A 14,823-nucleotide genomic window follows, 5' to 3' on the forward strand; every position below is an offset into this window, starting at 1 on the left:
TGAAAATACATTATCTGACAAGACTACAGCAATTACCACTTGAATCCAGCATTCGTTTTAGTCTCGTGCTGCAGTGGTAGGTGACACTGCTAGAGCGGCTACACCAGTACACTACTGGTGTGGCTGACAGGTAGGACTTCCCAGGGATCCTGGCCCACCTGTGTTAGAGGGCTACAGTCCTGCTTGTTTAACGTCACTGGTGCAGAAAAGCCTTTTCGTTTGTTTTTGGTTTGTGATTTGTTTTCTTTTTTCTTAAGAGCAAATGGTCCCCTGGCCATGTGAAGGCAGGAATGGTTTAGATTCATTTTAAGTGTAGTCTTTGATTTGCAGTACCCAAGAGCCTTCCCTAGACAGGCTTACATCAGTTTCTAAGTAGCAGACTTGATATTGTTTCCATATCTTAAATAGTCACAAAGAACTCACCGAGGTCAGCAGGTCTTGAGTTCCTTTAATATCTTCGTCAGCTTGTTTGATGGCTTTTTCAGCTGCATTTTGAGCTTTTTCAGCTTCTTCCAGTGCTGCTTTCACCATGTCTGCAGTGACTTTAACATCTGTTGCACCATTGCTGTGGAGCAAAAACTATGTTAATGCTGAAAATGCTTTTACTTTGGAACTGGAAAAAGAACTAGGCATACACTGCAAAAGGCCATTGCTGCCCCTTGGTGAAGGAATGAGAATCCACATCAGGGAAAGTTACACTCTGAGTTTTCTGATACAATGAAATGAAAGTCTGGTTCAAGCTCCTGGTGAGCAGGGTTGCGTACCTCGCTTTTTTAGCTTCCTCCAGCAGCATTTCTGCTCTGGCAATGTCTCCAGCACTCTGCTGCAGAATGACCTCAACATCAGAAAGGCTTTCTACACGCTCACGAATATCTTCTGTGAGGGCTCGCAGCTGCTGGGGTGTGCTTGGCATCTCCATGTTCAGCACTTCATTAGCCACTGCCTCGATGCTATCCAGGTCAGCGCTGTCTTCTAGCAGATGGACACAAATGACAAAGATGTAAAAGCTTCCCTCTGCCAGGTCTCAGCATTCAAATTCTTGCCCAGCTGCTCCCTTAAGAAGCAAAATTGTAGGAAAACTTCTTCCCCCAGACTTATGGAAAAACCAAGGTGTTAAAATTGCTTCCTTAGTGTGAAACTTCCCTCTCAGGAGAGGCCCAGCTGGCATAAGCTCTCTTGGAAGCCATTTCAAGATCTCAATGATTAGCTACACCATGCTGGGGCTGGGGGGAGATGTAAGCCCTCAGGAAAGGAAGCCAACAGCTGCACATAAATGTATTTGTGCTAACAGTATACTCAGCCTTGTGTAAACAGGGAGGAATGGGTCTGCCATGCTGCTGCTTGTGAGCGAACAAGGCCCTCATTTAACCTTTACCTGCTTTCTTACAGAGAGATAAACTCACAGTTCCTGACTTTCCTCCCCTTTAATAGTACTTTGTCTTTCTAGCCAGAACTTATGAACACACTTGGCAAACTGCAGCAGTATAACAGCCTCAGCTGAAACGAGCACAAGAACATGTCAGTTTGCTCTCACTTTCCCATTGTCTTGGTTTTTCTCTTGTTTCCAGATTTCATCACACACGCTAAGGCTGGCTGAAGCGTGGGAGGAGACACAACTATTGCGTTACCCCTTAGAGGATGATTCAGAGCTAAAGATAGTTCTCATAAACCCAGAATTAATTTAAATGTAAGGTTTTTACGCATAAGGAAGTCTCTAATCTGTTTAATAAGATTTCTCAGATCTTCATTGCTTCTGTCCACTTGTTCTTTTGTAGCATTGGTTTTGAGCAAAACCGCTTGTGCGTTCTGTTTTGCTTCATCAGCTCTCTGTTTCGCCTCAGAGACCTAGAAAGAGAAAAATAGAAGGCTTGACTGCATATTCGCTTATGCTTTAAGGCCTGTTTTAAAACAAAAAATCAGTTGGAGGCAGAGGTAACAGTAATTAATGAGAAATGCTTTTCCTCATAAAACTTCCAGAACACTTTTAAAAGCTGGCCACGAGCCATACCACCAATGCTAGTTTAAACAACTCAGGCTAATGCTTAGAGTTATCCATGGGGCTTCACTTGAGTAAGCTCCCTTTCTGAGGATCTTTACAAGCAAGACGAAGTTACGCAACTGAAAAGAAGTATTTTGAAGTAAGCCAGGCACATACTTTGTCAATTAGTGTCTAAACTTGCATTATGAGTGAAAGATGGTGTTTTTTTTCAATATCTAACAATTGATTTGGCATATTACCATTCTGGAGAGTTGCTCAACTTCTGCTAATGCGCTGAGGATGTCTCTGTCGAAGTCCATGGCTTTCTGCCAGGCGTTGTGAGCTACAGTCACCAGCCCGTCACAGCCGGGTCCTCCGCACTTCTTCTTGCCTTCAGCTGTCCGACAGCTTAAACCACCACACTCTGATTCGGCACAAGAGGCTCCCAGGGGAGTGCCACATGTCTGCAGGGACAGACAAGGGAAGCGGTCACAGCTTTATTTCCATGGCTGAGCTGCGAGGGGGAAGGAGTAGGACAGTGCCCTACCATGACAGAAACATGATGCTGTTTCTGCCTCTTGCGGCAGCATCCCAAGTACCGCAGGGAGAGATGCTGAGGCAGAGCTCCTGCAGCAGGTCCATACCAGCATGGCTTTAATCTTTCTTCTATGCACCACCCCCCCAGCACCTTCCTGCTTTAACTCAGTTACAAATAGGCGGCTCTCTGACGCTGAAGTAGCTGAGGTTTATGAGGGAAGCCTTGCTGTGCCTTCATCATCTACTTGTCCTGTACATCGTATTTCACTGGAAAGTTACCTTTAAGGTTTGGTTTCAAGGTGGAAGCTACTACAGTGTGTATGCCTCTTGCTCGAAATCAGTCTTCATGACTGTTGAAAGAAAAACTGGCAATCCCAAGAAGCTGTTTTATAAGGAACAAAGTGTTTGGTGCAAAGTAGTGTATTTTCCTTTGCTGTAATGCCCTAGAAGCAAAATAGAAGCTAAAATGCTCCAAGCTGAACAGGAAACTTTTTTCCATCTCCCTTAAAGAGCCGTCCCATTCCGTTCCACCACATGTTTGCTCTGATTTCATCTTTCCAGAACACCTTCCACTTTTGAATTACTGTCAAGGATGTGTTAACACAGAAAATTTCAGGGTAGACCTTTTTTGTGTTTTTTAAAAAAAAAAAAAAAAAAAAACAAAACTATTTCAGTCACCAACCCTGTACTGAGAATTATCCTCTCCTGGGTCAATTGCTTGGCAATGAAATCACTCAGGAGTTGGTTTAGCCAGAGAGAAAATTGGAAGATTTCCCATTCTTGTGAGGTTCTCCCCCCTCATTCCCCCTTTGCCAAATGATAGTCACATACTTTGCAGCCAAAAAACCTCTCTGGGAAAACCTAGGGGCTGTGCCAAGTTAGCTGCAGCTGTCTCCCTTGAAGTGTAAATGAGTCCCTCTTACCTGTTTGGCACGCAACCCAGCAGGAGCTAGAAAGCAAAACCCACTTTTTTTTTTGCGTGTCCTGGGATTACACCTCGAGCAACTCAGTGTTTATGGCCCTGATAAACATCTACCCAAGATCTTCAGTCCTCCAGAACAGTCAGGCAGGAATGTAGGGGCAGGGAAGCTAAACAAAAAGATGTCTCTTTTTTTAACCCTCCAGAGAAAAGGAGAGCTGGGGGAGCCAGAGGGATGACAGTAGTAATAAAGGACAGGGGACAATTCAGCATGTGAAGAACTCATCCTCTAACACAGGCCTGGCAGGCCCAGGGGAGTTAATGAGCAGTCCCCTGCTGCCTGCCTTCACCAGGGATTGTTCTCTCAATGCAGCTGGCTGACTTCAAAGCAAAGCTGAGGGAACACCCAGCCTCTCCCAAGAAAAAGCCACCCTTGATCATGTTTACAGATGAGCAGGCAGCTTCAACAGAGAAAATGCCCTTTTGACTCCAGCTCTCTCCAAGTTCTACTTTGTCTCAAGCACAAGGATGAGAGCCTGGCAATGCTGAGAAGGGCAGCCTGTCGGTGTGAGCAGCAGCACTGCCCAAGTGCTGCACAGGCATCGTGTGTATCCTGCAGAGCTGCAAACAGGAAGAGAGGAGCCTAGAGAAAGCAAGTGCATGGACTGAGGACAGGCTTGAAGGGATGGCTCTCAGTCCAGCAGACTCACTGATGTAAAGATGGGTATTCTTTTGGGGCAGAAGGGTAGGAGGAAGACCAGCATGAAGGGCTGATGCCTGAAAGCCAGTAGGTCTCGGAGCCCACCACTTAAACACTCCTGTTCTAGCCCACAAAATACCCTGTCACCCAAGAAACATGCGTTTCTCATGAACAAACTGTGCATCTCACCCTCTCAAGCCCTAAACACTTCCTCCCTGCCCATCACTTCTTCACAAACCTAACTTTATTTCTGTTAGAGGTTTTATACCAGCAATTTTCAGCCATGTACCTTCTCAGCCACTTCAGAGAGATCCAGGCTCTGCAGCTTGCCTGCGAGCTCATCCAGCAGGCGCGACTGCTCCTCTTGTTTAGCCTTGAACTGGGCCTCCTTCTCATTGATTAAGTCTTCCACTTCCTGCCGCGTCCGCGCTGACAGCTCCACGGCGCTATTGGGGTGAACAGTGGAAGCATTGACCCTCTCCTCTGCCTCCAGGGACATCTGGAAATACTTGGTGATACTGTCCAAGGCTCCTGCAGAAATCAAATGGAGCTGCTCAGAAATCTGTTAAATAACCTAAAGTAACTTATGGTGGTTGGCAAATGACATCAGGGTTAGTGATATGAGTATCAAGGTAACTGAGACATCAGCCTTTGCAGCTGCACTCAGTGCTATTGCAAGGGTGACAGCATTTAGTCTGTTGTGGTGGAAAAAGAAAAGAGTTAATTTTCTTTCTTGGTTGGCAGCGTTTGCTGAATTTTGATGTTAAGCCTTTCTCTGACTCTAGTGACTGAATTCTGCTTACCCTGAGGGCAAAAGGAGATCCAGCCTCTTAGGTTTATAGGGCAACAGTCTGTTTTCTAAGGATTCAGTTATCCCATTAGTTGTTATTGCTTGCCCTGGGATGTCTGGCTTATGGAGTCACTGTTTGGAAATTGGTCAGAGCTTTCCCAAAAAGAACTGCTTGATGAAAGATGCTGATTTATGGACCTATTAGTTCTGGATAATGCTTGGATAGGCCTTGAGTGGGTGTGAGGGATCCCATGGGGGTGGCCACACTCTGCACCTTGGGCAGCTTTCCTCTGCAGAATGCTGCAAGCAGGGACTCCCCTGTTCTACATCCTACTTCCCTCTCTGTTTCCAGTGAACATGGAATTTTGCAATCTCAGACTTCCTGCAAAGCAGGAAATTAAAGGAAAAATAATCCTTTGTGTCAAGCTGGAATGAAGTCAGCTTTCAAAATTCCAAGGAATTCGGTGACATTCCTCTTTCTCCAGCAAATTTTGATTCTTGGCACATTTCAGTGTGCCAATGGGCATGCAACGCTTGGGTGGCTCCGGAGAACCAGGCCCTTATGGTGCGCTCTTAGTCACAAAGACCCAGGTTTGCTGGTTTCAACCAGGAACAGCGATTTTACAGAGGACAGAGAGCAAGGGAGATGTTCAGGTGTATCTTGCAATCTGTTGCACTCTGCTGTTGTGTCTCATCTGAAATGTATTAATGAAGAGGCTTTAAGCCAATTCTGTACCTCAATAACTCGAGCCCATTTGCAATGTGCAGAGGAAGAAAGAGGGGGTGAGGGGGCAAAACAAAATTCCTGCTGCATCAGCAACTCTGCTAATGCACAGAAAGAAGCCGTGCTCCTAGAACTGTGCTTTATTACAAGTTAGAAGATTAACCTGGTATTTAAAACCACGCACTAATTACATCTTTGACAACCCCACTGCTTCTTCCCCCTCCCTGGGACACTTACCCCGAACATCAGAAATCTTGATGAACTCTAGCTGTTCTGCAAGTTCTTTCACAACACGGTCTAGGCTTTTGGCATCTGTTTCCAGTGCACTCAGGTCAGTGTCTGTGCTGTTGCTCTTCACTGCTAAGGCTGACAGGTTTTCTTCTACATCAGCGATCTTAACTGTAACATCTGCTGTCAGCTTTCTGTAAAACAGAGGCACAGGACTCAACAGTGGGAGATGGAAGGGTTGTAAGCCTCGGTGTTTCACGTCACTGAAGAGCAGCGGTTAAAGCCATGCACAGCTTCTCCCACAGCGGGACCTGTCCTCCCTTGGTAGAGCTGTGATTTGTAACAATGTGCCTACCTAGAATATTGTTTTGTTTCCTTTATCATACAAAACTACTTTTTAATCTACAGCAAGTTTATAAACTCCAAGCACCAAACTGCTCAGAAAACAGACGCTTTGTGTAAGATTAACTGAAGGCAGATTCCAGAGGACTGCTGTAATGCTCTTGTATCGTGGCAACTGCATAGGTCAGGGTTGACTACTATGATCCATACATAATTTTCTTCCCATCCCACACAGCTACAAATGCAGTTTTGATTACTGCGAGCTCATGGGACAGATTGGAACTTCAGGAAGCTGGAGGGGGGGGAGTCTTAGTTTTAACACAATGGATTCTTTTAACTCGTCTATAAAGATCCCTCCTCTCCAGCCGTTTCTCTAGCGCTATGAAGGAGAAGCTCCTGCCTTCAGCATGGCCTCAGTGAGCCACAGAGCAGGCTCAGCTAGTGGGATAACCCTAAAAGGAAAAGCAAGTGTATGTTACACATCAGTGCTGCTGCAGAACACAAGTGGATATAGGAAGCTACTCCCATCCATGATGATCCCACTGAACCCAGTGTCTCCTCATTCTGAAAGAATCAGGCAGTTTTTAAGCTCTATGATCAATTTACAGCTCTCTTAACAGTCCAAAAGCCCAGTACTACTTCTATACAGCTAGAGAGGTTCAAGAACAGATACATATATATATATGTACGTTAAGGAAAAGCAGCTTCTCAGCTGCTCTGACCTCCCTCAGCACACACAGAGCCCAAATGCAGCAGCAACCCCCAGCTCTCCAGCTGGAGAGGGAGCTGCAGGGCACAAGCTATCCCTAATTGAGACATTTGTGCTTTAATCCTCACCCTTTTGCTTTGTGCAGTCCCCTTTAAAATGCACAAGCAAGTTCGAGTGGTTGCACACAGGACTAGAAAGCAATTGTAATCCTACTTGATGTTAAACTGCCCCATCTCCAAAAGCACAAACTATCATCTTTTGTATGCTGTGCCCTAGAACAAAATACAAGGCTCCTATCCTGAGAAAAATGGAAACAATCCTTGTTATAAACCTGGTGCTTCCCCCCCCCACACGCTCAGAGTGCAAAAGGAGACCAAGTTTCCAACTCATCAGCTACACTCGGAAATCCAAGAATTTAATCTCTCCCCTCTTCATTCTCTCACATAATAGCAGTGTTTGTCCTTTGCCCCAGGGGAGTGCAAGGCAAGCATGAGTGCCTCAGTGGTAATTAGCTGCCTGGTGCACAGCGGAGCAGGACAACCCTGCTCAAAGCATGGCAGCTGCACTGCTCCTACCTTCCTGGCCAGGTTTCTGCTCGTGGGACAGCTGCTCACTGCTGGCACTGAGCATGGCAAAGGTGTTCCACCAGTGCTAGGAGCCACAGCTGAAGGAGCAGAGCTGGGTGTCCTCAGCCCAGCACAGGGACACCAGTCACTCAAGTAAATCCCAGCTCACTGGCACTCACTCCCACTCCTTCCCACACCAGGCTTATCCACGTAATTGCGACTGTACTCACTCTGCTTCCTCAAAGAGATTCCCAATGTTTTTCAGGGGCTCGGCAGCTGGATTTTGAGCAATGATGGTTTTAATTTCACTGAGCTTCTCCTCCAGGGTGTTGAGCGTCTGCTGGTATGGGCCAGTGACTCCAGTGATTTTGAGGGCATTAGCCCTGTCCAGGAACTGCTGGGTCCTATTAGACAGCTCGCTGATGATCACGTCCCAGAGGGCAAAGCACTGGTGGCACGGCACACAGTCAGGGAAGAAGCCTGAGTAGCCCCGGGAGCACTTGTCACAGCGTGGCCCTTCCACCCCTTCATTGCAGATGCACTGCCCGGTGGCACGGTCGCACTGCGGAGTTTGGATGCCACGAGGGTTGCAATCACACGCTGGAAGGAGAAAAAGGCACATGTGAAGGCTATGGTGAGGGAAATGACAGTGACAGTGGCAGGGAGAAAATAAAATCGATTACAGTGAAGTGGGGAAATGAGTTTAGAATTGGTCTGTGTTTGACTTATAAAAAGCTAATTATGGGTGTGCCTGCTTATATAGACAGGAACCAGGACTGAGTGAAAGGGGAGAGAGATAGGGAAAGAACTCTAGGGGAAACCAGGATTTGCACACCTCAGAAACAGGCACAATATGGAGCAAGGATGGATACTTCTTGCAGTGTTTGGCTATCAACTGGATAGCAACTGAAGACAGTATCAGTTTCACACCTACAATGAAGAATAAGTAGAGCAAGGCTTTCCAGACAGAAAAAGAAATCATAGGCAGACATGTAGCAGAGGGTTTAAAGAGCAAAACATGAATGAAATGGGAAAAGTGAACATGGAACAACCATTAACAGTCTCCTCCAGCACAGGAGTAGGGGTCAGCTGAAGAATCCAGCACATCAAAACCCAACCACCTTCTCCTGCACCTCCCACAAACAGCTCAATAAAAGGAGATAGTTGATTATACAGCACTCAGTTAAGAGATGGAGCTCCCTGCTACAAGACACTGTGGGTGCTAAAAGTTGAGGTTGCTTCAAAGACAAACATGAGAAGAAGAACATGACAGATTTATGGAGCAACAGCCCTTGAGAGATCTTCTGTGCAGAGGTACAGGGCCTGGCTGAGGACGTGCATTGAGTAGCCCGGCACTGGGCTGATGTTTCGGGTATACAGAAAATGAGAAAAAAATCAGGCAGTGAAAAGTAGAACAGAACAAAGAATGTGGCCGTGGGCAGCCCTGTCTGAGGGAGAAGATGATAATGACCAAGAGCCTACACACTGTCACTCTCAAGTGGGAATGAAGACGATGAAACAGATATGAGTTACTATTCACACCTTCCTGAAATGGACATTCATTCTTACTTTATTTCTGTAACTGTGAACACCTGCCTATCTTTAGATATGCTAGTCAGGTAAGACCCTGGGGCTCCAGGTCTTTGCCAAATCAGAGTGATAGGGTTTGGGCACCACCCTTTTTTAACAAGCTTTTAGGATAAAGATGCACTTTGGCACTAACCCGCCATGAAGGTAAGTTACTTAGTCAACTCACTGATGCACAGTCATTTCTAAAAGCACAGACACACTTTGCACACAATAATGCTATCAGGAGAAGTGTTTCCATGCAGTGGGGCTACACTTGACCTCTCCTACTCCTTAATTCCGCAGGCAGCAGCACCAGGGGAAATTACCAACATGCAAAGCTTTTAACAAAGGGATGGCAGCAAGGAACAAAAAGAGAGGCCTTGAGACAGGTTATCTACCTACAATCATGGCAGAGTACACCCAAAGCAGGTCACGCACACGTTCCTTCAACAGGGAGAGAACTATGATACCTGGTAAAAGCTTTTATTTTACTTACACATCCATTTACCAGGCATCCTTGAAGGAGGTTAATGGCTCAAAAAGGTCCATAAATCAATTCACACACCCCAAGCACATGCCCCCTTGAAAAAAGGGCAAAACACAAAGCCGTTTTCAAGATCATACATTGTTTGCTTCAATGCCAAAACACAGTGGTAGTCTTCAGTTCAAAAATCACACAAAGAGCCTCAGCAGAACAAATCGCTCCTCAACAAAACGACTTTCTTGTACAATGTGAATATGATAGGCAAGAGACAAAAATAACTTCTGCTGCCTGCACAATTGAGCAAAATGGTCCTTTGTTCTTTGAATTATACTCTGACACAAGAGATTGTTTTTACTTTACATCGAAAGTGCTTAAGTAGTCAACTCACCATGGAATATGTTCCCTGCAGGCAAACTGTTGAGTTCCTGTTTGAAGGTCAGTTAACTTTTCTGTCAACTAATAAGGCCCTCAGTATAATGATGAATTGTCCAAATTCCTCTGCACAGAAAGAGGCTAAATGGCATGTGGTTTTTCTCAAAGATCCACAGATCTGATCAAGTTACATGAATTCTTGCTGCTGGCAAATCAGATCGCTATATTTACTTGAGGATTTAAAAAGCTTAAAGGGAAAAAAAACCCACCCCAACATGTCGGTAATTCTACTCCTGAATACCTGCATGTTCAGGAAAGGCAGATGACATGGCTTTAGTAGCATTTACATCGTAATGTGGATTCCAAAATCTCTGAAGCCAGAAAATACTGGGGAAGAGATACTGGAGAGGAGAATTTAAGTACTAACTCATGTGCAAAGTGAAAACCCAAACTCCACAGCTGCCTGTTGGGAGATGATAAAGAGCAAAGAAGTCATTTATTCTAAATGCAGCACAACAGTTGGAAGAACCATCACATTTCTAGAATTCTACAAACCTTCCAAATGAGCTTTGTGGGACCCATGAGAAAATTGTACAAGGCAGCTAGAATGTGGGTTATTTCTCCATTTTAGGATTCTCTGATAAGCCCAGAAACAGGAATGCTGGCTCTGCGTTACTTCAGTAGTGTGAACCCAACATATAAACCCAGCATATAAAACAGCCTTCAAAAGTGCTGGTTTCACACTTGCTCTTTTTTTCCTCATGCTCTTCCCAAGTCATTAACCATGCACAGAGTCGCACCAACTTTCAAACTAAAAGCTAGAACAAGACAATTTTATCTCTATTTTTAATTTATTTTTAATTAGTAATTAATGATTTTTATTTTCTTTCCATGTCACAAATTTGGGAGGCATTTCTCTAGGTTGGTGGTACAGTCTCTCTCTTGCTGCAGCCCTTAGACAATTCCTTGTTGTGGCACTGACTGAAACATGTTTTAATTCTCACAAAAGCATCACTGCCCCTCTTACAGCTCACAACCTGCGAGCAAACCTGTCATCTCACAAATGACACACGCATGCCAGTATTTGGTTATATGTGATCTTCTTCTACCAGAAATGATTGAAACCATCTCTGTTCCTTGCTAGAGTCAGTCTCAGTACTTTTATCGGAAGCTGAGACTGAATTTCTGGATACCGCATTAATAATGAAATTAAGCCAGAAACCCACAGAAACTACTGGTCAAGTCCCATTTCCTGGGCCCTGGCCACCACCACCACCACCAGGCTACTGCACATCCCAGCAAGGAGCATGTCCAAGGCCATTGCAGAGACAATCCTCCCTTTATAGCACAGTGGGGATCAAACCTTCCACTGACTTGAGCTGCAGCCAGTTCTCAAGAGGAGGAAAACAAGCCCAGGCCAAGATAATATAAGTTCCTCCTTAGTGAGCAGCTCCTTGAACACCGTAGGCCACCGGTCAAATAGCTCAGCGCACAGGTTTCACCTCTTTGCCTCCTACAACACCTGCCCACCAAGAACCTGCTGGCCTCAGTCTCCGTGAGATTTCAGGGCACAACCTTGTCCTGAAGCGACAAAAACAGCAACTTTGTCCGAAAGGGACAGAAGCACAGTGACAGTGCCAGGATGCATGTGAAAGGAAAGGAGGACCTCCTAGCTGGCACAGGCTGGAAAAAGCAAGCACAGGACCGGCAAATAGCTCGTGGAAGACTAACCACATTACACATCCATCCATCATTCATGATGGTAGGTGCACATCCACCAGAAAGATTCACGTGACATTGGATTATCACCGCCAATAAACTGGGATGTGAAAACGGGAGATGCCTTGAATCTTATCACCTGGTAGAAAAAGAGTGAACACTATGCCAGCATGATCCAGCAAGTCATGCCCAGCATTGGTTTTGGCCAGAGTACCTCAGCACCACTTCTAGCCACAGTGGAGTTCTTGTTCTTCTAACACCTCCTTTGCTGATGTCCAACTATTCCTATGGTCACCATATAAATCAACTCCTATGCAGTCCAGTGCTAATGATGCTCTCTGTTACAGTAGTTTTGCTTCTGACATACTCAAACAGGCTAACTCCAACACAGTCTTCAAAGTATCAGCTGGCTCTGGAACTTTTGGCTCCAACCAGCACACTCCTAAGCCTGACGTAACACCTGAGTAGCTGTATCACAGCTAATTTTAGCATCTACCTGGTTAATCCAAAGTTTTTCAAGAAACACACAGAGAGGCACATCTAAGGATGCAGAAGTGTTTTAGATATTACTCAGTAGCTAGCCACGACTTTATATTCCGCTTACATAGTATATGTGATATAAGGAAAGACAAAGTCCTGTAAGCTCCCTTTAAATGTCTTGCCTATGCTTACGTGACTAGAAACTGGGAAAAGTGGCTCATTTTGCACTGCAAAACCACAGAGATGTTGAGTTTACTGCAAGAGATTTAGATGCCTTAACCAGTTTGGGTTGGAAATGGCTTTCAAGACAGATGGTTGATTCCCTTCAAACAGAGGGGTGCAGCAAGGCTGAGGTGAAGGGCTGTAAACAGTTAACACGGACAGGCTGCTTGCTTTGAAGATCACTGTTAGACAGGGACCAAATCTGTCAGGGGTAAGCAAAGCAGGACACTGCAGTTCCTCCTATGGAAAACACAGTGAAGGAAATGAAGTCCTTTGAAATCATTGGCCAAACATTTGAGGGTTTTCAAGGGAGCATTTACTAAATTAAACAATAGGTTTCTGGTTTGAAATGTCATTTTGGAACCGGGTGTATTGCTTGCTTTAACCAAGTGTTTAACTCAATCAGACATTCTCCTGCACCATACTCCGACTTAAGTGAAATCTCATTTTTGACAGGAAAATTCTCTAGCCAAATTGTCCTGGGTTCAGCTATAGCAGTCATTTTTCTCCTGCTTAGTAGCTGGTGCAGTGCTGTGTTTTTTAACTTTCAGCCTGGGAACAACGCTGATAACACCGATGTTTTTAGTTGTTGCTAAGTAATGTTTATTCCAACCAAGGACTTTCTCAGTCTCATGCTTTGCCAGGGAGGAGGGGAAGCCGGGCGGAAGCAGAGACAGGACACCTGACCCAAACTAGCCAAAGGGGTATTCCATACCACAGCACGTCATGCCCAGTATATAAACCGGGGGGAGTTACCCGGAAGGCCCAGATCACTGCTCGGGTCGGGCTGGGTATCGGTCGGCGGGTGGTGAGCAATTGTATCCTCTCCCCTTGTTATTTCACTAATCGTTATTATCATTGGTGGTAGCAGTAGTGGTTTTGTGTTATACCTTAGTTGCGGGACTGCTCTTATCTCAACCCGTGGGAGTTGCATTCTTCCCATTCTCCTCCCCATCCCTCCGGGAGCGGGGGGAGGAAGAAGTGGGGGGGGGAGTGAGCGAGCGGCTGTGTGGTTCTGAGTTACCGGCTGGGCTCAAACCACGACAGTTCTTTTTGGCGCCCAACGTGGGGCACGAAAGGTTGAGATAACGACAGATCTGACCAGAGTGTGTTTAATCATATTTGTGATAAGCATTCATTGTTACTACTCGTCACAATGGTGATTATTTGGCTCTCAGACGTGTTGCGCTTGATCTCAGAGTTTCAGCATGTTGTACCTTACTTACAGCCACTATTTGCTGTTTTAGCGTTTATCGGCTGGGGGGCCTGGGCTAAGGTTCTTGTTTCACTGTACTTCATGGTAATGACTTGTAATACAATAGACTCATTGATCATGAAACTGGTCTGGTTTGTGCTTCCAGCGTGGCCATCACCACTATACATTGGGAGGTATATAATGAAATATTTTAGCAATTGCATATCTTTTTTTTTCTCCTCGGGGGGTAAACTTACGAAGGAAGCATTCTCTTTCACCCCCCGTTCCCCCACCAGCCTATTTGCAACAGCAATTGAGAGTTCTGAAGGTTTTAGATGGCCTTTGAGTACCCTTGAAACCTGCCTGCTGATTGTGCTGGGGATCAGCATGTTGGCAAACATACGGAGTGTGTTTTACCCACGGCCATCCCGTCGTAGGAACATCCTATTTCGTTTAATGTCAAAAATTCAGCAGTATCAGGTTCGAATCTGGTCTAGGGTTAGACGACGATATAGGAGGACCACCAGGAGATTTTCCCTGAGGCTGGACAGTTATGAGTGGCAGGGTGTGTGGGATAGTATGGGCAAGTACCTAGGCCAGTGGGCCCCTCCAGTGCTTTGGAACTTCACCACTGAACAAGTGCAACATCCGGAAAAACTAGTAAAACACTTAAACGAGGTGTGCTGTCGTCCTGGTTATACCAGAGAGGGACAAATTTTGGCAACGTGCTGGGGCTTGGCCTATGCCTACAGAGCCCTGCTCAACACTATCCAGCACCTTCAAAGGGAAAAAAATGTCTCTGGATCTGATGGCAAAGCAACAGACAACGCAGCTATGCCAACTACAAGCACAGCAGCTACTCAGACCCTGACCACAACAGTCAACACAGCTACTCCAAGTACAGCAGCTACATCAACCCCAGTGACAAGCACAACAGCTACTCAAACCCTGACCACAACAGACAACGCAACTACTCCAACTTCAAATACAGCAGTTACACCAACCCCAGTGACAAGCACAACAGCTACTCAAACCCCGACAGCAACAGACAATGTGGCTACTCCAAGCACTGCAGCCACACCAACCCCAGTGACAAGCACAGTAGCTACTCAAACCCCGACAGCAACAGACAATATAGCTACTCCAAGCACCACAGCTACACCAACCCCAGTGACATGCACAGTAGCTATTCAAACCACGACAGAAGTCCCTCTCCAGATTTCTTGTAGGCCCCTTTAGGTACTGGAACACTGTTATAAGGTCTCCCTAGAGTCTTCTCTTCTCCAGGC

General features: G+C 45.7%; 1 protein-coding gene across 1 annotated transcript in view; it reads right to left on the bottom strand.

Moving 5' to 3' along the window:
* The window catches only part of LAMB1 (laminin subunit beta 1), a 50,734-nt gene that overhangs the window by 5,449 nt on the left and 30,462 nt on the right, over window positions 1-14,823 (bottom strand). Inside the window, exons 24-30 of the mRNA XM_030478296.1 lie at window positions 7,724-8,093; window positions 5,886-6,070; window positions 4,424-4,665; window positions 2,239-2,442; window positions 1,701-1,845; window positions 765-972; window positions 424-565 (exon numbers count right to left, since the gene is read on the bottom strand). Of these exons, the coding sequence (XP_030334156.1) occupies window positions 424-565; window positions 765-972; window positions 1,701-1,845; window positions 2,239-2,442; window positions 4,424-4,665; window positions 5,886-6,070; window positions 7,724-8,093 (1,496 nt within the window). The remainder of the gene's footprint in view (window positions 1-423; window positions 566-764; window positions 973-1,700; window positions 1,846-2,238; window positions 2,443-4,423; window positions 4,666-5,885; window positions 6,071-7,723; window positions 8,094-14,823) is intronic.

Source organism: Strigops habroptila, chromosome 3 (assembly GCF_004027225.2).
Source record: "Strigops habroptila isolate Jane chromosome 3, bStrHab1.2.pri, whole genome shotgun sequence".
Lineage (NCBI taxonomy): Eukaryota > Metazoa > Chordata > Aves > Psittaciformes > Psittacidae > Strigops > Strigops habroptila.